At 43.1% G+C, this 27,674-nt stretch overlaps 1 protein-coding gene across 1 annotated transcript in view; it reads right to left on the minus strand.

Moving 5' to 3' along the window:
- MAP3K15 (mitogen-activated protein kinase kinase kinase 15) overlaps window positions 1-27,674 on the minus strand; it is a 98,170-nt gene that overhangs the window by 55,703 nt on the left and 14,793 nt on the right. The window contains 3 exon segments of the mRNA XM_071213256.1: window positions 15,949-16,055; window positions 17,913-18,081; window positions 23,608-23,801. Coding sequence (XP_071069357.1) covers window positions 15,949-16,055; window positions 17,913-18,081; window positions 23,608-23,801 — 470 coding nt within the window.

Below are 27,674 nucleotides of genomic sequence, written 5' to 3' on the forward strand. Positions count from 1 at the left end.
GATAAGGGGTACACTGGGTTTCCTTGTACTGGTCCCTACTTTTGAATAGGCTTGAAATTTTCCATAGTAAAAAAAAGTAAAAGGTACTCATCTTGACTCAACAATTCCACTTCTAGAATCTATCTGATATAGAAATATTTTATTATTGGTTGGATTGTGTCCCCCAAAAAGATATGTTGAAGCCCTAATTCCCAGTCCCTTCGAATGTGACCTTATTTAAAAATAGGGTTGCTGCAGATGTCATTAGTGAAGAGAAGGCCACACCGGAGGGGCTGGGCCCTAGTCCAATAGGATTGGCATTTTTATAAGAAGAGAAGAGATACAGAGATAGACACACACAAAGGGAAGATGACCATGTGAAGACAGAGGCAGGGATGGCATTTGCTTTGTCTTTTCATCTTCCCTGTTTCTTTAGGAGGCACTGGGAGCCAAACCCAGGACCTCTGATGTGGGAGGGAGATGCCTAGTTGCTTGAGCCACCTCCACTCCCTGCTTTGCTATCTCTCTCATGTTGGAGTTTTGATGTTGGAGTTTGATGCTGAAGTCTTAAGCTGGAGCCCCAGGAAGTAAGCTCACAGAGGAAAGAGAAGCCAGCCCCAGGAAGAGGACCTGAGGCAGGAGAAGAACACAGAGGAACATAGATGGCTCCTTAGACACAGCAGAAACCCCAGGGAGAGAGAGAGAGAGAGAGTCGTTCACCTGATAGTCTATAGCTGATCTTGTGGAGAAAACAGAGGAGCTGAGCCAAGGGGAACCCAGGAAGCCTGAGCCCTCGCAGATGTGGGCAGCCATCTTGCTCCAACATGTGAAAACAGACTTTGGTGAGGAAATTAACTTAGGCTTTATGGCCTGGTATCTGTAAGCTCCTACCCCAAATAAATACCCTTTATAAAAACCAACCAATTTCTGGTATTCTGCATCAGCACCCCTTTGGCTGACTAATACACCACTTTTCCTGATTTCCCTCCTACCTTAGTCAAATTCTCTGGTTCCTACTCATCTCCCTGACCTTTTAAGGCTGGAGTGTCCATAGGCACAGCCCTTGGACCTTTCCTTTTTCTCTTTAACTGCACTAGATCCTGCAGTGATATCATGCAGTGTTGTGATTTTTAAAAAACAATCTATGTTCTGATGAGTCCCAAATTTCTATCTCTAGTCCAGATCCCTTCCCTATAACCCAGATTCATATATCCAACTGCTTTCTCAGCATCTTCCTTGGATGTCTAATACCTCCAATTTAACATGTCCCGAAATAAAACTCTTACCCTTCCCATCAAACCTGTTTCTCCTCACAATTTGCTCTATCTTATGTAAATGCCAGTCTAGCCTTCTTATTACCCAGGTCTAAACCTTTGTAGTATTGCTTGATTCCTCTAACACCCTTTTTCCAATCACCAGATTTTGTTGGCTTTCATTTCAAAACACATCCCCAGTTGCTCCACTCCTTATCACTTACAGTCACCACCTGGTCCAAACCATCATTTCCTGCTTCCACCCTCACCCCTCTCTGATCTATTCTCAATATAGAGTAATCCTGCTAAGCCATAAATCAGATCACGTCACTCCTCTACTCAAAACCTTCCAGTGCTTCCCATCTCCAAGCAAAAGCCAATTTTCTTACAATGGACTACAGGGCTCTACAAGATCTGGCTCCCAATTATTTCTCTAGCCTCACCTCCCACTATCCACATCATATTACCTACCTAGTCTGATCCAGCTACACATTACCTACCTACTGTGATCTACTGCTATTGACCAAGCATAGCAGCCACCTCCCCACTTCAAAATCTTTGCATCTGCTGATCCTTCCACTTGGAATGCTCTTCCCCCATATATTCACATGGTTTCTTCCCTCACCTCTTTTAGATCTTTTCTCCCTCACCCAATTTAAAATTGCAATCTCCCTCCTCTCACTGGCCTTCGCTACTACCCTGCCCTGTTTCATTAAATTTTGCTTATTTTGTTTATTGTCTCTCCTGTTGTGGGTTGAATTGCATCCACCAAAAAGATATGTTCAAGTTCTAATCCCTGGTACTTGAGAATGTGGCCTTATTTGAAAACAGAGACTTTGCAGCTATCATCAAATTGAGTTCATACTGGATTAGGTTGGGTCCTAATCCAAAGACTGGTATCCTTATAAGAGGAGGGAAATTTGGACACAGACACATAGCAGAAAGCCATGTGATGATGAAGGCAGAGATTGGAGTGACACATCTACAAGCGAAGGACACCAAGGGTCAAGAGCTAGGAATAGGCAAGGAAGGATCTTCCCCTAGAGAAAGAATATGACAACCCCAACCCCCCAACACCTTAATTTTGGACTTCTGGCCTCCAGAAGTGAGAGAGAATAAATTTCTGATATTGTAAGCCATCCGGTTGGTGGTAATTTGTTGTGGTAGCCTTAGGAAAGAAATACACTCCCATTTTAGAATGTAAGCTCCAAGAAGGAGGGATTTTTGTCTGTTTTGTTTACTGCTGTGCCCCAGTGCTTAGGACCGGATCTGGCACACAGTATATACTCAATGTCTGTCTGTTAAATGAATGATAAAGCAGGAATATATGCACTCACATGAAGCTCTCGAAGCAATGATTGCTACATGAACAAAGAAAATAACTGAATATTCCCTTATATGCTCCTATATTTTGAAAATCCTGCAATACTGCATGTTTTATCAGTATGCAAATGCAAAGAAAATTGTCTAAAAAGATGTACACCAAACGGACAAGTTCACTTCTGGAATATGAGTGGGATCCAAGATTAGAGTTGAGAAGGACAGCTTCTTTAAATGTATTTAAATTTTTTTTCACAATAAGAGTCTATAAACATATTAATGTATCATTTGTGCAATAAAATACACAGAATAAAAACAGAATGATGGGCTAGAACTCTTATAGAGATAGATTATGGGTATTTTCCACCATTTACCAACCATTTGGTGATTCATATATCCTGTCTGTGCCTCAATTCTTCATATGAAAAATATATTACTGTGAGCTACAGGTCTGCCAGACCACTGACAAACAAAAGGTCTCATTAGATTAGTGTCCTTTCTAGAACAAACTTTTCCTTGAGCCACCTATCAAAAATCTTATAAGAGTCTTCTGCTTCCATTTAGGATGAAGAAGAAGGTAAAAATATTTGATTGCTATGGTAACAATACAAACCCAGACAATATAAAAATCATACTGAATAGTATGAAAGAATCCTTGATTAACTGAATTCTAGAGAAAAATGAGCTTTCAGAGGTTAGCAGACAGCAGTGACAGCTTTCATATTTAAGTGCCTGGTTAGGTACTGATGAAAGGAAGAGCATGGCTTTGACAGAGAGATAAACTTTGCAAAGACAAGGAGAAAATCAGCAAAGTTTTAGACACCAACATGGAATCTGGAAGCACCCCAAGCAAAAAATAAATTGCTTGATTCAACAATTTGTCCCATACCCACTCCCTGAATTTTTCCAAGAAAGCCACAGTGAAGGAGAGGGTTGAAAACTGGAAGATATCAAGGCACTTGGATTCTGAGGTCCTGCTAAAACTGAATACAAATCAGCAGCCCAAACTCTACCCACTCAAAAGCTGACAAGATTAAAAAAAAAAAAAAAAAAAGCAGTAGAGGCACAGGAGGTCGGGGATTGAGCTAATCACAGGTAAACTTAATCTAATTAAAAGTAGGGCCTTGGGAAGGGGATGTGGCTCAACTGACTGGGCTCCTGTATACCATATGGGAGGCCCTGGGTTCACTTCCCAGGACCTCCTTGGGAAGGCAGGCTGGCCCGCACCTGGGGAGAGCTGACACAGCAAGATGATGCAACAAAGGGAGACAAGCAGACACAGAAGAACACGCAGCAAATGGACACAGAGCAGACACCAAGCAAGCAGCAAGGGGGGGGGGGGTGATAAATAAATCTTAAAAAAAAAAGTAGGACCTTACCCCAAGCAAGCTGCTCTCTAGGAAAAATATAAAAAATCCAAACATGCTGATTGCTAGACCTTGGAAAGGGCTCAACTGCTCAGGGAAATAAAACTAAACTAAACTTCAGTCCCTACTATTCTTTTAGAAAAATTTTAAATAAAATGTTCAGAATATGATAAAATTATGAGACATGCAAAGAAGCATGAAAATGGGACCCGTAATCAAGATAAAACATAACCAATAGAAACAGACCCAGACATGACTCTGTTCTGAAAATTAGCTGACAAGAACTTTAAAATTATATTGTTTCTATAAATATAATGTGTGTGTGAAGAGATAAGACATTTCATGAGAGAAATGGAAGTCCTTAAAAGTCCAAAAATACAAAAGAAAATCACTGAATGGGTATAACATCAGATTGGACACTAAAAAAGAAAGGATCATCACCAGGAATTCAGGTCAACAGAAATTATCCAAATTGGGACAGGGTACTGTGGGGAAGTGAAAGGGAAGGGCCAACTTTTGGGGGATAAACTATTCTAGATCAGGGGTTCATAACTTTTGTTCCATGGACTCCTTTGCCAGTCAGGTGAAAACCACGGATCCCTTACTAAGTCCATGCTATACTGTATATTATTTAAGAAATATATCACACCTGCACCAACATGTTCCCACTAGAATGTTTTTTTAAAAATTTCAATTCAAGCTCACAGACTCCTTGATAAGAACCCCTGTTCTGGATTTTGATTGTGGTGGTAGTTACATGTGCATCTTTATTTGCCCAAACTTATCAAATCGTGCACTCAAAATGGGTACATTTGATTATATGTAAATTATACCTTAATGAAACTGACAAAAAAATACATAGAAACTGAGCAATGTTTCTGAAAGTTAAGTGTCCTGCTGGGCCAATCATTGGTCCGTTTGCTCTCAGATACATTCCTTGTCTTTCTCCTGCTCTGCTTTGTATCACAGGGGAGCTGACTCCTACAGGCTGTTTCCCAGGCTCCCAGGTCAGCTCATGGTCAGCTGTGAGTAGCCAATGGGAGGCAGTGGTGTAAGACTAACTGGAGGATGAGAAGAAGGAAGAAACCAGAGTACTTTATCCCTCTTTTTGTGTTTTGGGTGGTGGCTCCAGTAACAGCTACATCTTTTTTGTAGATCTAGCTCCCACCAGGCTGGCTCACAATAGTTTCAGCTTCTTCCAGGAGATCCTGGCTTTGGGAATCTGATAACATAACTTCTTCTCTGTGTCCCTCCAACCAAGGAGCAGGAGCAGCTTCCTGTTGATGCTAATTTCTGGCCTCCCTCACAATCTCCTGATTGGCTTTTCAGCTCTTCTTCCACCACCTGTGTAACCAGTTTCCTGTATTAAATTTCCTCAATTTTGAATACAAAGAGCGAGTTCTGTTTCCTGACTGGAGCCTGACAGATACACACCTGCCATAAGAAAGCAGGTCCTACAGTGGCCAAATGTCTTATATTTATATAAGGAGATAGGGGCAATTAGAGTTAACCTATGTTTTAGTGTGAACAATGCCCAGAGCCAAAGAAAACACATAAACCAGAATGGTTATTCTACTCCAAAAATATGATAGAGCTATTACTAAATCATCCCAACCTTGCTCCCATCATTTCAAACTTTCCCAGGCTCCTGGGAAAATTCAAGGTGCTATTTTCAGTAATCATTAAGAACGATCTGTGAAGCCTGGACTCTACAGTGGGCTGGCAGACCTGGGTATGGAGCTGGGCATTTCGCAGGCTGACTTTCCCATTCTCACAAAGGCAGCAAGAGTGGAAAGTGTATTCCTGCCTGAACACTTGGTTCTGCTATGTGATATCCCTAGGGATGTCCACACTGAGGGATTCCCTTAAATTCTGCTCCTTCTCTGAAAGTTGTAGCAGAGACTAGGACATGTTCATCAAGCCTCTTTCCTTACTCCCCACTCCCCTCCCCTGCCCTACCCCAGGAGCTCAGCCAGACCATATTTCCCAGCTTCCCTTGCAGTTAGATTGTACTGTGAGACCAAGTTGTGGCCAGTGAAATGAGCAAAGTAATGAAGATCACTTCCTGACCAGGCCCACAGAAACCTCCCTGGTATAGCCCCAAAGTGGAAACAACCCAAGTGTCGATCAACTGATAAATGAGTAAACAAGATGTGGTAGATCCATACAATGGAATATTATTTGGCAATAAAAAGGAATGATTAGAGGGACTTCCAGGGAAAATGGTGGATTAGGGAGCTCTAAGACTCTCTCCTTCCACCAAAACAGCTATTAAACAGGCAGAAACTGTCCAAAGCAAAAATTTTGAAACTCCAAAGGCCAGAACAACACTGAACAGCAACCAGGGAAGAATGGGAGGAAGAGGCTGATAAATTATGGTAAATAACTACAAATTGCTCTTTCCAAGTAGCCCATTCCCCACCCTTGTGGCAGGCTGCAACAGGGTCCAGTCCCCTGGCTAGAGGCCTGTAAGGGACGTGTAAAACTCCACTTCCCCAAGAATGGATTGCTGGATTTTGGCTTTAAGTGCAGCTATTGTTTCAATCGGACCCAGACAAAGGCAGTGGCAGCCATTGTTTCACGCCTCCCCAGACGGGGGCAGAGGAGGTAGGAATTTAAAGACGAGGGCTTCCTCAGGGCTTCAGGGGAAAGTTAGCTGAAAGGCTGCATTTTCTGGGAAGGCAGGAAAGCTCACCTTTGGGGAGCTGTCGGGAAGTTTTTGGTGCCCTTCCCAACTCCCTCCACAGGACATTTTGCAACTGGCTTGCGCCCTCTTCGTGGGTCCCTGGCCAGGTTTTGGCTGGGAAAGTCCTCCCCTGCTTGACCCTCCCCCCAGAATTTGCCCTCCAGGCAAAAGAAGGGTGAGACAGTGAAAGGAGTATAAAAAACTGTAGAGGTAGACAGTCTGGGACAAAGGCCTGCCAGCTACAGATACACGGGAGAGGGAAGTCTGTCCCCTGGGAAACAGAGGGGACAACCAAAATCCTATAAACAGGGGACTCCAAAACAACTAGCAAGCAAAAGCCTAGGACAGGACAGAGGCCCAGTAGGGCAGGGAAAACCCTGCACAGTGCATTCGCCTTGGGCACACCTTCCTGATAAGAGAACTGAAGTGCAAGAAAATCTGTCTTTTCACCAGCTGGTTACAAAACCAAGAAACAAGACCTCCTAGAGAGTAAATTCCAGAGTTAACATTTTCAAATATTAAAATGTACAGTGTGCAACAAAAGAGTACAAGACAAAGAAAGTAGGAAATGATAGCTCAGCCAAAGGAAGCGGACAAAAATACAGAAAACACAAATGAGAAGACATCTACTCTCTAAGTTTCATACTTACTCCACATGGCTTTCCAGATCCTAAGTCCTTCCTAAGAGCCTTCCCTAAATACCCAAGGAAGAGTTGCCCTCTTCACACACCCACGTGCACAAAAGAATGAGCAAAGGCATGGTTAGTTCCTCCACTTTCCCCAGCCGTTTTCTCAGCTGTCCAGGTAATAACACCCCATAGGTGGAAGAGAAATAATAGCCCAAGGGGCTGGCTGCTAGGCAGAACTTCCTTTCCTCTGACTTGCTGGGCAACTATTCCTAAAACTGCAGAAAACATGGCATGGTTTTAAAAATCACATTTAATGCACACAGCGTAACATCACCATGGAACCTACTCTAACATGTTGCTAGAAGAGGGGGGTCATTCTTAATAGAAATGTTCTCATCTCGTACTAGTTCTCTGGTAGTTAGCGGTCGATGCTTCCTTTGGATCCATGGCAGAGCCAAGATTCTCCGCCCTTTCTGAAAGGGCAAGGATGGGGCGGGGGTGGGGGGGGGTGGGGGTGGAGTTTACTCTCTGCAGTGGCCACGAGGAGAAACCCAGTCTACATGTGCGGCAGCCAGAGCTAGGCCACGAAAAGTTTTCTACCTGCTCAGAACTACATTTATTGGCCACTCAATCGTGCATTGAGAGAAATGAAAAATACTTCTGGATAGAGAAATATAATCTCTCAGCAAATAAAAATCTTTACGAGCAGTCAGGCAACTATAGCATTACCTCTTGAGAAAGATCTCATAAAAGTATAAATTTCTGATTGCTTCTGGTATCTTTGGCAGAGACGAAACCACTGGGAAAAACTAAAATGAGATTCTCCCCATAATTCTGTACAAAACAGAAAGGAGAAAGCCTCAGAAGTTCACCAGAAATTAGTATTTCAAGAAAAATGATGGATCAGAAGAAGGCATTTCAGATTTACACCACTAACTCTGACAGCAACAGTAGGAGTAGCAGATGCTCAATGCCTCACACATCCCACTGGCACACGGTCATGTCTATGAGTCTGATGGGTTCCTACCGTACCCACAAGTTCTCCCCGCAAGCATGTTGAGCTTACAGAACAGTCCTCAACCACTAGTGGAGGGGAATTGGTGGATAGAGCCCCCAGCTTCCTCATCCCTTGGGTAGGGCAACTCAGAGGCATGTTCCCCAAGAGGACTGAGCCTCAGTTTCCCACAGCAGTAATCTGCTCATTAACATATCCTATATTGCCTTTCTTCTTTTTCCTATCTCACATCTCCACTCCCATTCTGAAACTTAGATCACCAACCCCTGCCCCATTAACTACTTGTACCCAAATTCTCATCTCAGGGGTTGCTTCTGGGGAAACTCAAATTATGACTCTAAGAATACATAGAAAGTTCTTAAGAAAGATTAGTGATAAAAATAAAAACATGGAGTTGCTTCTAAATTAATTAGCTACCCCCGTTCCCCCCCAAAATCACACAAAAAACCTAGACTGAGATCAGCTGGGGCAGCAGGCAGAAAATTTGAGGAACATTTGGCATTTGGTAGGGAAATAATTGCAAGTGTGACTTTAGGTCATTTAATCTGTGTTCTCCAGACAAAAATCTTCATTGTTTAAGCAAAATCTGCTTTAATACCATGTGCTTCTCAAAAGCAAACTGAGAAAGTACATAGCGTATGTGTTACTCTTCCTGGAACAGTGAGATAATTGAATGTATACCCTCAATTAGGACTCAGATTGCTAATATGATGAAAGATTATAAAGGCAAAGCCTCAAGAAATCTGTCTGGGGAGAAGACATGGCTCAAGCAGTTGAGCGCCAGCTTCCCACACGGGAGGTCCTGGGTTCAGCTTCCACTGCCTTCTGGAAACAAGAACAAAAAACAAGCAAACAAAGAAACCAACCCAGAGGAGCTGACGTGGCTCAGTGGTCAGAGTACTGGGTTCCCACATGAGGTCCTGGTACCTCAAAAAAAAAATCTGTCAATAATCATCTAGCTAATAAGATGATGCTTTAAGTTACAGACTCATCTTCAAGGTCATCTGGCCCAACTTGTTTTTTTTTTTTAAAGAACTACAGGGCTCAGAAAAGTAGGGTGACCTGCTTAGAGTCACACCGGCAGAGGCATAGTTGGGACCTGGCTCATGTTAGTCCCCTCATTAAAAAACCTTCAGTAACTCCTTAGGCTCGACAGAACAAAATCCAAATTCCTGAGCCTATCAGCCAGTGCCCTCAACCACCAGGGCTAACCTCCCTCCTTAACTGGCTATTTTGCTCTATGCCCTGAACAAAACCTAGACTGTTCATAATGGCCAGGGACCACCTTACCATCCAGTCTTGTCAAACATCAACCACTCAAGTACCTGGGGAGTGGCAGGCGGCCTTGCAATTTGACACTTTGAGTACGATCAAAGGCGTTCTTAAGGGTCTCTCTCCCCCTTTCTCTTTGTTGTCTTTGATAGTCTCAACTTCGAAGTTGTTAAATGAAATGAAACAAAATAGAATTACTGTGGCTAAGAGATTTCAAATGGAGTCAGCAGGTCATTTTGGAAGTGACTTCTGGGCAGGTCTCAAGCAGATATCACAAACTGCCAAATTACGCAAAGCCTCAAGCAACGATAGTAAGTGTTCCTTAAGTAACTCCTAAAGCAATACTTGCCCCACAACAGAAATTCTTTTATTTACAAGTCCTTCAACATAATTATAAATGTATTCTCTGCTTTCCTTAAATAAGAGCTGCGGGGCACTACAGATTATTCATGTAAAATAGAGCCCCGCTATACTGAATCTTAGGTGACACATTATCCCAAACTAGCTTACCAATAATAAATGTTTAATTAAAGATAAAATTGCCATCCTTGAATCTGTAAGAAGCTTACAGAAGATTGATGTCTCTTTCTCTTTCGAAATTTGTCCAGGGAAATCTGAAAGGCTGTCACCCTGTTTCTTCAGACAGATGTCCCTATTTTAAGGGTAGCAGTGATGGGGATCAACACATTTCAAACTTTTGAAAGCAGCTTGAAGGCACAGGAGGCGGAACCTACAGGAAATTCTCAATAAATGTCTTCTGATTTGAATTGTGGCATTTGTCTTTTGTTAGAAGTCTTGAGACAGAGGGTGGGAAGGCAGCTTTTCTGAGGTCAGGATCTCTAGGCCTACCTGTTTGGAGTTACAGATTCAATTTGGCAGCACTGACTTAAAAATGTAGGTAACAGGGCTTGTCTATGTGCTGCACATCCAGAATGGCCAGGATTATACATCCTGGCCAGGATCTTCCCCAGGAATGGCTAATAATTAACGGTTTACCCTGTGTGTCAAAACATGTTACAAACACATTCACAGCCCTTAAGTCCTCAACTGCTATCTGAAGCTGGTACATGCGACACAGCCATGTCTCAAATCATTAATCAAAAGACAAAAGGTACATTTAAACCAAGTCTCCTGCATCTGACCTGAGTATTATGGGAAAAAATGCTTGAAGCCAACTGGAAGCATTTTTTTCCCCAAAATATATACATGAGCAAAACATATAAACACAAGAAACTGCTTTCCTAAATCAAACATTTATTACTGAATAACAATACATAATATTATTTATTGCCAGGTGCTGTGCCAGCGATGTACATATGGGGAATCTTATTTAATCCTTCATCCCAGTTTTCAGATGAGAAAAATCAAGCTTAAGGAATTCAATTACCTTGTCAAGATCGTATTGCTGGTAAGTGATAGAACGAGGATTAAAAATTCAAAGCAGGTGCTCCTCCCACACCCCACAATGCCTCCCTATAAAGCAGTGCTTCTCAACCAGGGACGATTCTGCCCCTCAGGGGACATTTGTTCATGTCTGAAGACATTTTTCATTGTTACAGCTGGGAGGGTTGGACACTCCTGGCATCTAATGGGGTCAAGTCCAAGGATGTTGTTCAATATCCTGCAATGCATTGGATAGACACCACCCCCCCACCAAAGAATTATCCAGCCCCAAACATCAGTAGTGCCGAGGGTGAGAAGCCCGGCTATAAAGTAATAAACTTTTGATTTTTACCAAACATGCTATTCTTTCTTTCTGCAAACATCTATATTCAAATGAACCCTGACCCATTCAAAATGTCACCTCAGAAGGCTATATGCATATTCCAACAGTGTTCTCCAGTTCACAGCACTTTTATCAGCTTCTTTCTATGACTTTCCTTCAGAGCCTAAGTTATGTTATCTTAAATATCTTCTGTGCTGAGAAGTTTCTGTATTTTGCTAGTAGTTTTGATATTTAGAAATGGTGAAAGTTTCTCTCTCAAAGCTGGTAGAAATAGGGGTGTTCATGCCACACAGTAAAAACAACCGTAGCCAAGTACATGCTTCCTGTCAAGAGTACTCCAAGTAACACTACACAGTAGATGTCAGCATCCCATTTTACAGATGAGAAAACTAATGCTTCAGCAATTAAGTGGCATGACTAAGGCCATATTCTTAAGTAAAAGAGACAATTCAAACCAAGATCTGTCCTCAAAACCCCAACTGATGATACTGATTTATCGGTAACGATATTGATTTATCAGTGATGATACTGATACTGATGTGCAAGTGGCTCTTAGGGCAATCCCAAAGAAAACAATACCTCTCCCTCACTGACACCATAATGTTCTGAATAATGACAGCATTGTCAAAATAAATACAGAAGGCAAATAGCTGTGGCTCAATCAGTTGGGCACCTGCCTACTGCACAGGAGGTACTGGGTTTGGGTTCTGATGCCTCCAAAAGAAGAGGAGCTGGACACTGCACCTGCCCAAATGAGCTAGATGCCACAAGCCAGCAGATGCCACAGCTTGTGGGGAACAGATATGGCTCAGGCCACTGGGCACTCGCCTCCCATGTGAGAGGTCCCAGCCTCAGTTCTCAGTAGCTCCTGGAGAAGATGAGCAGACACAATGAGCAAAAACAAGGAGCAGATAGAGGAAGGAACCATCAGGGTGGGGAGGGAGGATAAGTTAAAATATAAATAAATACATATATATAAAATAAATACAGAAGATTGTAGGACAACTTGTTTGAAAAGAACAAGTTCACTTGTGTGTATAAATTCAAGTACGTGATTATTTTTTTAAGTACTCATTAACTTCAGTTACCCCTCACGAGCTCTTTTTTTTTTTCAAGTGGCAACTTTTTCTTTAATGATTAGTATAGACCCCTGCCCGCCATGGCTCCCTTGTCTGTCTGCTAATTGTCTCTGCTAGTTCACTTTTAGGAGGCACCAGCAACCGAATCCAGGACCTCCCATGTGGAAGGTGGGTGCCCAACTGCTTGAGCCACATCCACTCCCAGCTCTCTCCTTCTTTAGCACATGGGACACCAGTGATAAGTAAGTACATGAAGGAGGAGGGACAAAAGAGAAGGAACCAGAGAAGGAAATAGAAAAGATAGGTATTGTAGGATCAAGGTCAGTAGGTAAAATGAGATCTTCCTGAAGTGGGAAGTCCTTTGGTTAAATATTGTTCAAAAGGAAAGCATCTGTTTTTGACAAGGCCACTGCTCAGAAACTAAGAACATGTTCTGTTTCTCAGGAAAAAAAAAATGCAATTGACTTATTGTTCTAAAAAGTGCAATTGATTTTCATTATTTACAGTAGTTATGTTCTACAAAGTCACCACAATCACTGAATTAATGAATATTGAACCACTGCTCATATGGAAAACATGAGGTTAGATTCCTATGAGCCTCTGGTCACATTTTCATCTACCAATCTATACATAATCTTGTTTTATGTGCATTTCTGTTTAAAGAAATCTTATTTAATATATAATGGTGATTCATTACCATTGAACTCATGGCCAAAAGCATTCTATCTCTTGTCGGAATGAAGCTTATCTAAGACATGTATTTTCTAAAAAGGCCTTCTTGTGCTTAGGAATACTAGACAGCACTTCAGCACTACACTTGGGAGTCACCCAACCTACATTGGGTGAAATTATCAATGAAAAGCACAAAAGTGTGGAAAATGCAGCACCAAATATATTGCAAAAAGGACACTGGTCTAGAGTATAAGAGATGAAACAAGAAGGGAAACCATTACTTTGTTCAAACTCAGCTGGGAATTCAGGCAACTCAAAATTTTCTCCGGGCTGTACATCTCTGCAAATGACTGCAAAAGCACTGCAAGAATTGATTTTGGGGTTACAAATAAATGTTAGCAAGTAAGCAAATTTGCAATTAAGGAATCCGTGAATAATGAGGATCAACTGTGTATATTATGAAAGTAGTTTCAATGTTCAGCTACCATCTAATTCTCTCATCATATATGACAAGCCAAATGGAGGCCCATAGCTTATTTTGGTTGCCCTCCTGGCAAGCAAAATATAAGCTGAACCTGCTGGGAAGAGTTGGATTGATTACAGCAGGATCTTATGCACAGCTTTACAAACCACTGTATGTATAGCATAGTGCTAAAACTGGGGACTCTAGTCCCAGCTCCCCTTGTGGACCAGCTATTATACTCTGAGCTCTTTCTTTTAGATCTTTTTTCATCCTCTCTAAAATAAAGAGTTGGGACTAAATGACTCTTTATAGTTCTTAAGTAGGGGTCCGTGGAAAGATTTCAGGGGGTCCATGAGCTTGAATTGAAAATTCAAAAAACATTCTTGTGTGGCCATGTTGGTGCAGGTGTGATCTATTGATTAAATAATGCACAGTACAGTGTGGACTTAGTAAGGGGTCCATGGTTTTGAAGATTTTGTGATTCTATACACTGCCAGATAAACAAGAACAAATACGTATTCTTTTTTTGCAACATGCTTTTAGGTGCCTGGAGACAATGACGTGTAAATGCGGGAAGGTATCATCATTTTTATACTTTTGAGAAGCAGGTTATAAAGAATGGGTATTGATATAAACATATAAATTAAGGTGGTGTGATCAAACAGTTGACCTTACACAGATGAGACAGAAAAGCATGCTGTTGGCTCTTGCAGAAACGAGTTCACACCACTCCTGCAGGCGAGTGTACCTCCCATAGAGGCACTGTCCTGACTGAGGAGCCCAGCGGCTGAGGCTCAAGGGACTGCTGTAGGTTCTGGAACAAGCTGCTTCTCCCAGCCCCTCTGGCATGGGCTAGATTCTTTAACATTCACCTAACATCCTCCATACCCATTTCTAGGGCCCCAGAGCATCTCTCAATCTCTTCTCTAGAAATGACACATCAGACATTCCAATAAACGTTTCAAGCATCCAGTTTCCCCTGCACTTGCTGAGTAATTCGACTTGTTAAATTTTGCCGGAGTTGCTGGCAGTATTGACCCAACAATGCAGGGAATAGAATATGAGTATGCTCCTTCTGTTTTGCAATAAGCAGGTTTTGTTTTGCTTTAACCTAGGACTTTGGTTCTGATACCCTTTCTCTGGATTGTCCTTCGGCCCACAGCTTAGATCCCTGGTTAGAATATTCTGACTGCATTAGCACATCTAATAAAGACCTGTCTGTAAAAGCATCGCATCAGTTGATAGATATTGCTCATAAAGGACTCCATGCTACTGAGAGCCAAGCAGATTTCATTGCTCAATGGAAACTTGAAGCAGTGTAAAAGGGCTTCTGAATGCAATGAAGTGGAAGATAGCAAGAAAAACTGGCTGGCTCAAAGCAGCTTTCCCAGTAACATGGAGCCCTTGCCCTCTGATGGTCAAACATCATTCATTCTTGTCAACTGTTAATAACTAATTTACGGCCATGCTTTACTCTACTTCATAAAAGTTAAAGGCCAACCATAATGCAAGAAGATTATTTGTCCATCATGTTTTCCCCTTCATAGACACAAGGAAATGCTATAAACTTACTCAAAACTTTCTCAAATCCTACTGTGACTATACTGTCAGCTAGCTAAGTTAAAGCTAATGCAAAAACAAAACAGAACAAAAAACCCCATACAGTCCAGGATTGGATCGCAGATATAAATGAAGTAAATATTGCAATTGTACAGAAACTCTCTGGTTTGTTGGAGAAAATGAGATTTTCAGCATTGAGGACCCTGTCCTAGCCTACAATAAAGAACCACTTTCTAACAGCAATCCATACTCCCAAATTCAGATTGTACTAGTAATTAAAGCTGCTTTTCTCTCATAAGTGCTGTTAATTCTGCTGCTTAAACTAGTCCCATCCTCTCCACCTGCAGACTATAAGACAACACTGACTCCTTATTCATGTATTCAAGGTCCTTTCCAGACACGGGCCCTTCCTCCACATTTACTCACCTCACCTACCTTTGTTCCACCTGCATCTTGTGTTTTCAGGGTCCTGGATGCTTCTGGCATGCACCCTGCACACGAAAAACTCTATGCTCATTCTTCCTACCTATCTACATGTAATGGGCTTTTTCATCATCCCGCCTGCCCAATCCCACGCTCTCTCTTGCCAATGGGGCAGTTCTTACTAATTCTTCAAACCCCAGCTCAAAAAATCCTCAGAGAAGCTTTTCTAAAACACCCAAGCAGAATCAATCCTGCCCTTTGCTAATGCTTCCAATGCACCTTGGGCAAATCTCCATTATGACATCTATCACCCAGGGCTATAAGGATTTCATTATATAGAATATATGTCGAAAAGACAAAATCCCTGAAGACAATGACCATCCTCTTATCCTTGGAATTTTGCACATGACCTGGCAGGTGTGCGATTAATGCTGACCGAAAGAAGGAAGCAGGATCCACCAGGAGGCATGTTCCAAAATCCCGCGTGTGCATTCTCCCTCTTACCTGTTCAGCGCAAGTGCATAGTGGAATTTCATATTAGGCTGCTCAGCCAAATCACAGGTAGGCATCATTTCCAGTGTTTCTACCAGCTTCACCATTGCATCATAATCCTGAGGGCGAGAGGTGCCAAGGTGAGAAAAACAGGAAGCAAAACTCTTGTCAGGTTTTCCTGAACCGTTATAAACACGGACAGCCTCAGCATTTATTTATTTATTATTTATTTATTATTTTATTCATTTTGTAAAAATATTACATTCAAAAAATATGAGGTCCCATTCAACCCCACCACCCCCACCCCACCACTCCCTCCCCCAGCAACACTCACTCCCATCATCATGACACATCCATTGCATTTGGTAAGTACATCTCTGGGCATCTCTGCACCTCATGGTCAATGGTCCACATCATAGCCCATACTCTCCCACGTTCCATCCAGTGGGCCCTGGGAGGGTTAAAGACAAGCCTTCCCTTCCAGTGAATTCCAGTGGAATTCAGTGAAGTTACTTGTAGCTCTTACCAGACCTAAAATAAGCTAAGCAAGCAAGATGGATGGGAGCAAGACGACAGAGGAGGAATCTGTGCTGCCAAAGGTCACAGAGGGATCAAGGAAAAAGGGCTACAGTGAAAGGTAACAAAAGAAAGCAGTGAGCCCAGGGCCCAGGGAAAAGCTGCCCAGGGGAGATACCACCACCAGCAGAGTTATGAGGAAAAACGCACCCGATGCAAACGCACAAAAAATGTTTACAGTCACTTCCACGTCAAGGGAAAGGGTCCCAGTCCTTCCTACTTGGTTGGAAATAACGGAATCCATCTAAACCAGGATTTCTCAACCTTGGTGCTACTCTGACATTTGGACTGGATGATTCTCTGTTGCGGGAGTTATCCAGCGCATACCTAGGTGTGACAACCCAAAATATCCCCAGACACCATCCAATGGCCGTGGAGGAACGAAATGATTGGCGTGCGAACTACTGCTCCAAGCTTTGCGTAATTCCCCAGGGGAAAATCGCTACCATGTTCGCCTCTGCTGGGTCCTCACTCGGCAGGGCCAGCTGTTCCCCTTCCAACCAGGCTCAGGAATCATCTGGAAGGGCCAGCTCTTCCCACTGCAAACCCAGGCCAGGCTGCTGGCTCTGCCCCAGGATGCTGTTGCCCCAGGAAAGAGCTTCCCCCATTTAGATTGAAAGACCAGTGGCCAACAACCGCCAGCAGGCTCTGCAGAGTTCTGCAAGAGGGTACATCACCCATGTTCCTCCAAAGGGAAGGTGGGCAGGACACCCTTGGGAGCAGCTCTGTGCCATTAAACTTGGAGGGAAGATATGCTCAGTTTCCTTCTTGGTACTCCCTCCCATAAGCCCTGTCTCAAGAACTCTCCAGAAGCCTCTGGCACTTGTCTTGGAAGATAAATCCACATTCCCTGGGCCCTGTCCTTGCCTCTGCTACCTCCCATTCTCCCTGTCACTGGTGGGTGGTGGTAAACAGAGGCAAGTGATAGAGGTCGACAGGGAGAAGCAAAGCAGGGGGGTAAGAGCAAGGACAACGGAATCAGCCTGCCTCAGTCTGAGTCCCAGCTTCACCAACTGCTGCGTGATCACGGTCAAGTTCCTTAACTGCTCCGTACCTCAGTTTCCCAATTCGTAAAATGGGGATAATCAGAGCGTACGCCCCATAGAGTTGTTAAGAGGGTTCAACGAATCTGTATTTGCAGCAGGCTCAGAAAAATACCTAGCACAAAGTGCTTATACACTGTTGGATTCTGAGTTTCTTATACCTGGTGGGCCTGTACATAGGCTTTCGTTGGAGTGGCCTTCTGAATGTATGTCAGCGCAGATATGACAAGCACCCCTCCCATCTCCACCACAACAGATGCGCTGAGTGAGCTAGGACTAGCCCCATACCTTCAGAGGACTTCCTCCCACTGAGAAAGAACTCGGGAGGTTTTAGCCTCAACCAAGCGGGTTTCGTACCTGGATATCACGGTAGGACAGCAGCAAATTAATGACGATGTCTGGGGTCAGAGCCTTGGTGTCATCCAAGCGCAGTCTGATCCGAGCCAGCTCCTTTGCCAGGTCCTCGCCCCGGTATTTCTCTCTGGCTTTCCGAATGTCATTTAACAGGGCTTCTTTGTAATAAACACTGGCGAGGGAAACAAGGAAACTTCCTGTCACTTTCACATGCACCCAGGACCCGGCTTTCCTTTCGGAGGTCAAACAAACAGGGCTCTCGCGGGCATGGCTTAGGCCAAAACACGGGTCCTCAGCCCAGACCATCCCTGCACTAGCAAACGGGAGGCACTGGCTGCTTGGCTATTCACAGTCTGCAGATAGTAACCCCACAACGGTACATAAATAAACGAGGTCAGTAGAACCTTGAAGATGTTCTCAAAGTGGGCCCAAGCTGTATTTGGATGACACGTGGGACTTGCTACACAACCCACTTCCTCTTGGTATTTTCAACACATACAAAGCAAAAAAGTCCCCTACTTGAACATTCATTTTATCCACTCTAGCAGACTATCACAAAGTCAAGCAGAACCCCAGACGCCATGAAACACAGTAAAATGAGAACTTTTTAAAACCTGACTTCTCTATCAGGGGTCCCATAACAGTAATCACAAAGCTTCTTGCAGTTGATCAAGAGTCAGACAGTAGACCCTAGGGCGTCCGTCTACCACATGGGAGGTCCGCGGTTCAAGCCCCGGGCCTCCCTGACCCGTGTGGAGCTGGCCCATGCGCAGTGCTGATGCGCGCAAGGAGTGCCCTGCCACGCAGGGGTGTCCCCCGCGTAGGGGAGCCCCACGCGCAAGGAGTGCACCCATAAGGAGAGCCGCCCAGAGCGAAGGAGGGAGCAGCCTGCCGAGGAATGGCGCCGCCCACACTTCCCGTGCCGCTGACGACAACAGAAGCGGACAAAGAAACAAGATGCAGCAAAAAGACACAGAAAACAGACAACCGGGGTAGGGGAGGGGAATTAAATAAATAAAAATAAATCTTTAAAAAAAAAAAAAAAGAGTCAGACACTGGTATCATGTCCTCGAGCAATGCGGCAAGGGCCACAAAGACAGCCTTGGAAGCTTGTGGACAGCCTTCCTGTCTACCCTGTCACTCACGCTCATACTATGACGTATGCTCACTGTCCTTGTGGCCCGTCAGAATGTTTCTGTGATGTAAAACCTCCTTCGGGTGGGCATCTAGGTAAAGATGGGGAAGCTTAAAAACACTTGAAGCAGTTGAAGACCACATTGCCATGTTTCACCCAGAGATTCTCAAAGAAGCAACACTAGTATCTGGTATGTGGTTATTAGGGATGGAATTGTGACCCCACAAAAGATCTGCTGAAGTCCTAGTACCTGAGACCATGACCTCATTTGGGAAACAAGAGGGTCTTTGCAGACATTGTCAAGATGAATCAGGGTAGGCCCTAATCCAAAATGACCAGTGTCCTTGTAAGAGGAGAAGGAGGCCCTATAAAGGTGGAGGCAGAGATTGGAGTGCTGCATCTACAAATCAAGGAGCTCTAAGGATAGGCAACAAAACACCAGAAGCCAGAAGAGGCAAGGAACGACCCACTCCTAAAGACTTCAGAGAAAGCATGGCCCTGCCAGCACCTGGAGGTGAGACTTGAGGCCTCCAGAACTGCAAGACAATGCATTTCTGTTGTCTTAAGTCACCAAGTTTGTGGCAATTTGTTGCAGCAACCCTAGGAAATTAAGACATTGGTTTCAACCCTTTATAAATGACCTACCTTGATGTTTGGTATACACGGCAGATTTGCAAGGACCACAGATTGATTAAATAGCTTGTCTAGTTTCCAAGTCATTTTTTAAAAAATGGAGACTGTGTATTGCCAAGCAGTCATACTATCAACCCATTAAGTACCTGGAATGACCTACCTGCAGGGAGCAAAGTTAAGCTGTCCAAACTAAAAGAGAGTTTACTAAATGAAGTGATATTAGAAAGAGCAAACTAAATTAAATGATAGTCTCCAGAGAGAGAAGCCACAGGTGAGAATGAATAAAAACAAATGTTACTTCCTTTAAACAATCCTAAGACTAGGCCAAATTAAACTTGCATTCAGCACATAAACTGGTCCTGTGCTAATAAGACCTTAATAAATATTTAATGAATGAGGTAATGGCCTACAGGAAGGGCCTTGACATAAAAATATCAACACTTTGCTTTAATTTCCATATTTGTCTAGTGCATTGATGAGTAAATTAGCAGACTCTGCCGGTGCTTATAATTCTGTCATTAACCTAAGGAGACATTAAGTTGGGTGGGAGCCATGGTCCATTTGGTGGACAATAAAAGGCATCAAAGCTGTTAAAATGTTATTAGTTTAGCATGCCAAGTAAAAAGTTATATTTTCGTTAATTCTTCTTTTCACAGGTAATTCTGAAAAATAGTTTTAATAAACTAAGAACCACTAATAAGGACGGTAACTTTTAAGTAAATAAATGAAATACAGAAATGAGTATGGCTCAGGGACATCAGACATGCAATAAACACACGACCATTTTGCCCTCTGGTAGCCAGGGAAGAGGTTGCTAATCAAGATGAACTTGAAAATGGCTTCAAATTCCCTTTTAGCACAGGCCTCCAGAGAGTCTTGACCTACTGGAGTTGGTATTGAGATAAAAGCCTCCCTTCCATCCCTGCTATAGATGTTTTAAACCCTAACCACCACTTACCCTCTCACTAACCACTGCCAGGCATCTGCCAGGTAATGGGGTGGGAAGAAACAAACAAGTCTTTTAAGACCTTTTAAATTAAACCAAGCCCAAAGAATTGTTTGCATACCAATGTGTACACTGAATAAGTAGCAAATCTGAGTCCATTTCTTGCAAAGAACTGACTTAGCTGGCACATTCAAGCTAGACTAACTCCTTGTCAGACTTGAAAATATGGTGTTGGGAGACCTCCTAACGTCACTGTGGCAGTTTGATATTATTGATGAATTCCAAAAAGAAATACTGATTATGTTTGTAAACTGGTCTGTTCTTCTGGGCTAGTGATACCCTCAGATTGTATTGAATTCAGAGGTCTTACTTTTACTTGAATAAATTATGTGTAGGGCTTGGATTGGGTCACATCAATAGAACAGTGAGTCCCCGCCCCCTTCAAAGAAAACTAAACTGCGGAGGAGTTAGAGTTCTAATGCTGAAGCCCTGGGAAGTACATACACAGAGAAGCAGATATGTGAGGAAAGAGAGAAGGCTCCATTAGACACGGCAGAGGCCCCAGGAAGAGAGACGAGCCATTCACCTGATAGTCTACAGCTGGCCTTGTGAAGAGAGCAGAGGCGCTGAGCCCAGAGAGAAAGGAGCCCCAGGGAAGAGAGATGAGACTTATCCCAGCCTACAGCTGATATTAGAAGAGGCTGGGACCATGGAGCCTTAAGAGGAAGAGGGAGACAGAACCCTTGCAGAGATGGCAGCCATCTTGCTCCAACACATGGCAACAGACTTTGGTGAGGGAAGAAACTTACACTTAATGGTCTGGTAACTGTAAGCTTCTATCCCAAATAAATGCCCTTTATAAAAGCCAACAGATTTCTGGTATTTTGCATCAGCACCCCTTTGGCTGACTGATACAGTCACTCAAGTGAGTTCTCCAGTGAGATAATAGTTAGCAAGATGGGATTTGATGAGGTTTTCCAGGAATGTGCTAAAAAAATGTCTCTCATTTGCTTTCTTTTTGGGTCTGTGATCACACATGCCTGGGTTTCCAGTCTTCCTTGGCCATTTAAAGTCTGTAAAAGAGGAAGTGGATGTAGCTCAACTGATAGAGCATCTGCTTACCCTGGTCCAGGGTTCAATACCTAGGGCCTCCTGGCCCGTGTGGTGAGCTGGCCCACACACAGCGCTGCTGTGTGCAAGGAGTGCCGTGCCACACAAGGCTATCGCCTGCATAGGAGCGACCCACACGCAATGAGTGCACCCCGCAAGGAGAGCCGCCCCATGCGAAGAAAGCTCAGCCTGCCCAGGAGTGGCGCCGCACATGCTGAGAGCTGATGCAGCAAGATGACACGCACAAAAAAAGAGACACAGATTCCCAGTGCCACCTGACAAGAATGCAAACGGACAAAGAACACACAGCAAATGGACACAGAGAGCAGACAACGGGGGGGAGGGGGGGAGGGGGGAGAAGGGGAGAGAAAGAAATAAAAATAAATCTTAAAAGAAAAAAAAAGTCTATAAAAGAAACTGAGTCCAGAGAAATGGTTATGGGATAGAAAAGGAGAACTGCTCACAAGTGTGTACTTCAAACAAATACTGCGATATCCACACACCACAGTTCAGGGTGCTACAATGTAAGCCCATGTACAGTGTGCAGTCCTTGAAATTTCATTATAGGTTAGTTTCGTTAGTGCTTATTTTCATTTCTTTTGGAAGGACAAATCCTTCTTGTGACATAACATGCACGAATAAATCCTTTAAATTGGCTTCAAGCAGAATAACTGGTTGCTTCGGTTGAGTACAAGAATTTTTCTGCCTTGGAATTTTGGAATAGGGAAAATGTGAGGTCCAGTGTCTTGAGCGCTGAGGCTCCACATGGAGAGCTGGCTTTTACAGGGCTACACAGGTAGAGACCCCCTCGCCCAGAATTCAAACCTCAATCTGCCCACCTCTGTATTCCACACCGCCTGCTATATAAATCTAAAAAGAACACATCACAGCACATCCTGCGGTCAGAATAACTGTAGCATGATTCAGTGCGCCTGGACTTTTACAGCACAAAACGGTGCGTCTGATCAGAAGGACCTTGCCAAGGCATTTGAAGAACCTCCACAACTGAGGAGGGATTACATTTTCTTTCGAGACTGTCCTGACACACAGACTCTTCGAGTTGAAAGTCACCATTTTAAAAAATCACTGACTTACCTTCCTTATATATGCTAGAAGAGAAAACGGCTAGAAAGAAGTGATTTATCAAGACGCACTGGGGGCCAAGGCCAGCAGCAGATCTGATTGCTAACTCCACTTCCATTCTCTGTGGGCTACACCTCAGTGTCCCAACTTAGTTGATACGGTGAGGGGTAAGAATGGATTCCAGTATGACATGAAAGTGACTGGTCCCAAAAGCCAGACATAAAAGGTCAAACGTCCTAATGAAATATCCAGAATAAGCAAATTCACAGAGACCAAAAGTAGATGAGAGGTTACCAGGAAACGAGAGGAAGGGGAATTATTGCTTAAAGTTACAGAATTTCTGTTTGGGATAATGAAAACATTCTGGAACTAGATAATGGTGACAGTTACCCAACGCTGTGACCATAATACTACCAAATTGTACACTTAAAAATGGTTATAATGGGATCATTTGTGTTACCCATGTTACCACAATAAACATTTTTAAAAATTGATTGGCTTCTTGCTTAATAGGTAGAGAGTTTCTGGTTAGGGTAATGAAAAAGTTTTGGTAACGGATGGTGGTGATGATAGCACAACATTGGGAATGCAATTAATACCACTGAATCCTGTTCTTTAAAATGGTGAACATGGCAAATTGCATGTTACCTAAGTTACCACAATTTTTAAAAATTGGCCCAAGGTCCCCATTCTCCAAGCATTCTGGTTACTTGAGGGTCTACTGCCTCCATGAAAGTGAAGGGGAAATTGTGTCGAGGCTCGTGGGGATGTTGGTGGCTGATGGGCATTACCATGAGGTCACGGGGATGTCCTTGAGGAGGCGAGTGAACCTGTCCACCAGGGGCACACACAGCGGGCTCAGGATGGCGTCCCAGTTGGGCTGCACGTACTCCGAGGCTCGCCTCTGCGCCTCACTCTCGCAGCAAAAATAATCAGCGCCTGGCATCAGGATGTACGGGATGAAATAATAGTTGCCACTAGATGCCTGGAAAAAAAGACACGAAAATGTCTCAGCAAGGAATTGGCGTGGACGAGGAGCTGTGGCTTTGGGCAGGTGAGGCCCGGTGGGATGGGGAAGGAGATTTGTGCCTGGGTAGATGAACCTGAGGACCTTATCGACTAGGCAAAAGAGAGGAAACTACACAATTTCCCAAGCTCTAACTCGGAGGTGAATGGCATAAATTTGGTTTCAAACACTGAACCAACCTGGGTATGACTCAACTTCTTTTGCAGAAATTTCGGGGCTTTAAGCCTCGGAAATCACAGGGCCACATTACATGCTTCCTCCCCTCCCCCACAAAAAGACAGAGGGAACTTGAAACAATTGATAAACATGGATGGCAATGTAGAAGCAGATGATCCTTCTCTCTTTCGTATAAATGGAACATATATATTTTTTGATCATTTAACTAAAGGTGGACTATTATTAAAAATATTTTTATTTTTAATTAAAAATTATAATAATTATTAAACAATTATTTAAAAATTGTTTTTGCAGGAAGTAGGCACTAATAAATATGATGAGTTGGAGATGTAGCGAAGAGAGGATCTGTTAGTCTTTTCATAGTCAGATAATTCTCAGGTAAAACTATCTTTTTCCTATGGCCTGATGACAGCTTGCTTATGAACTGTGGTCCTTTGTACAGCATAAGCATTACCTTCAAAAAGCATGAGCTCTCCAAAATGTGCTCATCAGTTGTAACAAATGTACCACACTAATGAAGGATGTTTATAATGTGGGAAAATGTGGGAGAGGGGAGAGTGGGACATATGAGAATCCCCTATTTTTTTAATATAACGTTTATGTAATCTAAGTATCTTTTAAAAAATAAAAGTATACTAAAATTTAAAATAATTTAAAAATAAAGAGCATGCGCTCAATGCTGTTTTAGTATATTTGGAGGATCAAAATACATTTTTATCATGATAGTCAATCACTTGTCTATACTGTCATAAAAAGCAACTAGCTTAAAACTTTGGATTTTAAAAATGCTCTCTCCACTAAGTTTTTATGAATTTATAGGATTCCAAAAAGAATTCCTTTGATTTTGTCCCTCTACATTTTTTAACTGAACTAGTGGATTTACCTAGATATTTCAGTATAATGGTGACATAACCTTGGAAAGCACATTTTTTCCCAAGAACGAGAAGTCAGATAAGGGGGAAGTCTTTTTCTAAATTAAAGAGAAATTCATCCATTACAGAAGTAGCTGTCAGAATACCATGATCTCAGATCAAACAGCAGTTTTGGGAAAAGTTACAACACTGGGGAACTAGTTTCAAATTCATTTTTAAGCTTTCCTTTTGAATAAGACTTGCTTGCACCAAGACAGGGAGCATTCTTATTTTGATCTGAACCCAAAATATAATAACGGCCCTGAAACACCTTCTCTTGTGTAACTTGTTGGGCCTCTATGGCCCTGTTGGGATACGTTTTAGGGCCCTAAAAATATTTTGTTAAGAAAAATGAAACGTGCTGCTCCACTGAAACACATTTTAAACCAGGGATCAGCAAACTTTTTGTAAAGGACTAGAGAGTGAATAATTTTGACTTTGGGGACCACACAGCCTCTGTCGCAAGTACCCGACTCTGCTGTGGTGGTGCCAAAGCAGCCACAAACACTGTGTAATGAATGGACGTGGCTGCATTCCAATCAGCCTTTGTTATGGACAGCGAAATCTGAATTTCCTATTTCCACATGCCCTGAAATCATAATCTTATGATTTTCCCAACCCTTTTAAAATGTAAAATCCACCAAAAACAGGCAGCAGGCCCACCCTTGTCTTAGACTAAGCTTACCGATATTCCATGATCCTGAAAAGATGTTCTGAGAATACTTATCCTGCTGCAAAACAGCAGCTAGAAACTGCCCCTGTGGGCACCAGCTATTGAAGTTAGACCCTTCAAACCACAAATGAGGGTATAAATAAAAGGGGCACAAATTCAGGCATGTGACTGATTATTGGGGAGCAGGGAAACTGGGCTCATGGCTGCTTCTTCACAATTACTACAAATTGCTGACAGCAGAGGACCAAAGACCCAACTCTTCCTGGTAATGCCTTCAATTTCTCAAGGACAGACTCAAATTGTCCAGCAAACTAAATGGTTTGGTAGGTTCGAGACAAATTTCTCCCTCATCTCTGCCAAGAAAGTCATGCTGCTAAAGTAAATTAAATTAAATACCATTTATATGTTCAAAAGTTCAACCGCTTGTTTTTCTACCTGAAAGAGGTTGATAGTGTATGGTAAATGCCTCCCTCTTTCAGACTGTGAAGGGCAAAAGGGCCGTGTGGATCAGTAAAGTCTGGATAGTTAAATATATTTGAAGAAATGTAGTTTACTTTCAAAAATTTATAGCTGGAATGGAGGTGTAAGGCATTCCACAAACGCTCTCCCAAGCAAAACAACTATATAACTTGAGAAAATAGTTTTACAACAACCCTTTAAAGTCTCTCTATGTTGTCCCAAGGGCATACAGAAAGCAGAGAAATAGTTATTCAAGAAGATCGATTAAATCTTGGCAAGTAAGTGAGACTCTGTAGCATTTGAACCATTATCTTCTCCTCCACTGCACCCCAGCTCAGAGTGACAGAAGTCCTACTCTGCTTAGGTATGGCTGAGAAGGCAGAGCTCCCTCTCTCCCCAGCTCCCAGTCTAGGCCAACAGTTTCTCATTGGGAGGGGCACAGCATCCTCATCCTCCCCAGCCCAAGGTGCAGTACCTCTACTTAAGGCAAATGTGGGCTTAAGGACCAGGACTCCCTTTCTCTTCCTAGGCTCCACACGTCTACTTGTAGGACAGAAGCTTTACCCTAGGTGAGGCAGGCTGAGACTACTGAGCCTTTAATTGTCATTGCCCCAATTTGCTTCTAAGGTGACGTTCCCATGCCAGGAGAGGCAAGCTGAGAAGACTAGAGGCTACCACCCCTGCCTAGTATCCTCCCCTCCCCATAGAGCAGGATGCCATGCTGAGGGAAAGTGGGCTGCTGTCCCCACCTTTAGCTCTGGAGCAGTGGTGCAGAAGTTCTGACCAGGGTGAGAAGCAGAAAGAGAGAACTCTGTAGCTCTCCCCAAGGGGTTCACTTTATGTGAAATAGAGACGAACAGGTCTAACAGTGCTGTCAAAAACGATGGAGATTTTGATGATGAACAGTTAGGAGGAGGCTGGCAGCTCCATGATAACAACAAATGAAATGGTAGACCAGCCTGAAGTTTAACAGAGAGAACCATCAAAAGACACACATAAGAGCCTTCCTGGGGTCAGAGCAAGCTTCAAAGATTGTCCTCAAAGTCTACCCATGCATATGAGCCAGACTTTAATTGTGCCAGACTGTGGAGAAATTTATACCTCAGTATACTGTAAAAAGAAAATAGGGCAATCAGCTAACAATTAGGGGAGGCTAGGAGCTGGGTGTGATACCAATAGATACTAGCAAGAAGCTCAACAGAAAGATCAGGGAAGACAGAGAGCCTGGCTAAAACCTCAGTCATCTCTGGGGACAGCAGAGGTGAAAGTGACTGCACAAGCCCAAGGCTGTACCTTCTGAGAAGTAACATCAGAAGCTACAAACTACAGAGGAATTAGTCCACTGAACACACTGAATAAATATCAATGTCTTCTTCAGTGGACTATCCCTGGAGACATGAGAGGAGAGTGTGTGTGTGTGTGTAAGAGTAGTATCCAGAGTTACCAAAATGTATTATCTAAAATGTCCAGATTTCAAAAAAAAAAAAATACAAAACATGCAAAGAAATAGGGAGGTGTTACCCATATACAGGAAAAATAGGAGTGATCAGTACTTGAGAGGACCCAGATGTTAGACTTAGCAGACAAAGGCTTCAAAGCAGCTATTTTAAG

This window comes from Dasypus novemcinctus, chromosome X (assembly GCF_030445035.2).
Source record: "Dasypus novemcinctus isolate mDasNov1 chromosome X, mDasNov1.1.hap2, whole genome shotgun sequence".
Classification (NCBI taxonomy): domain Eukaryota; kingdom Metazoa; phylum Chordata; class Mammalia; order Cingulata; family Dasypodidae; genus Dasypus; species Dasypus novemcinctus.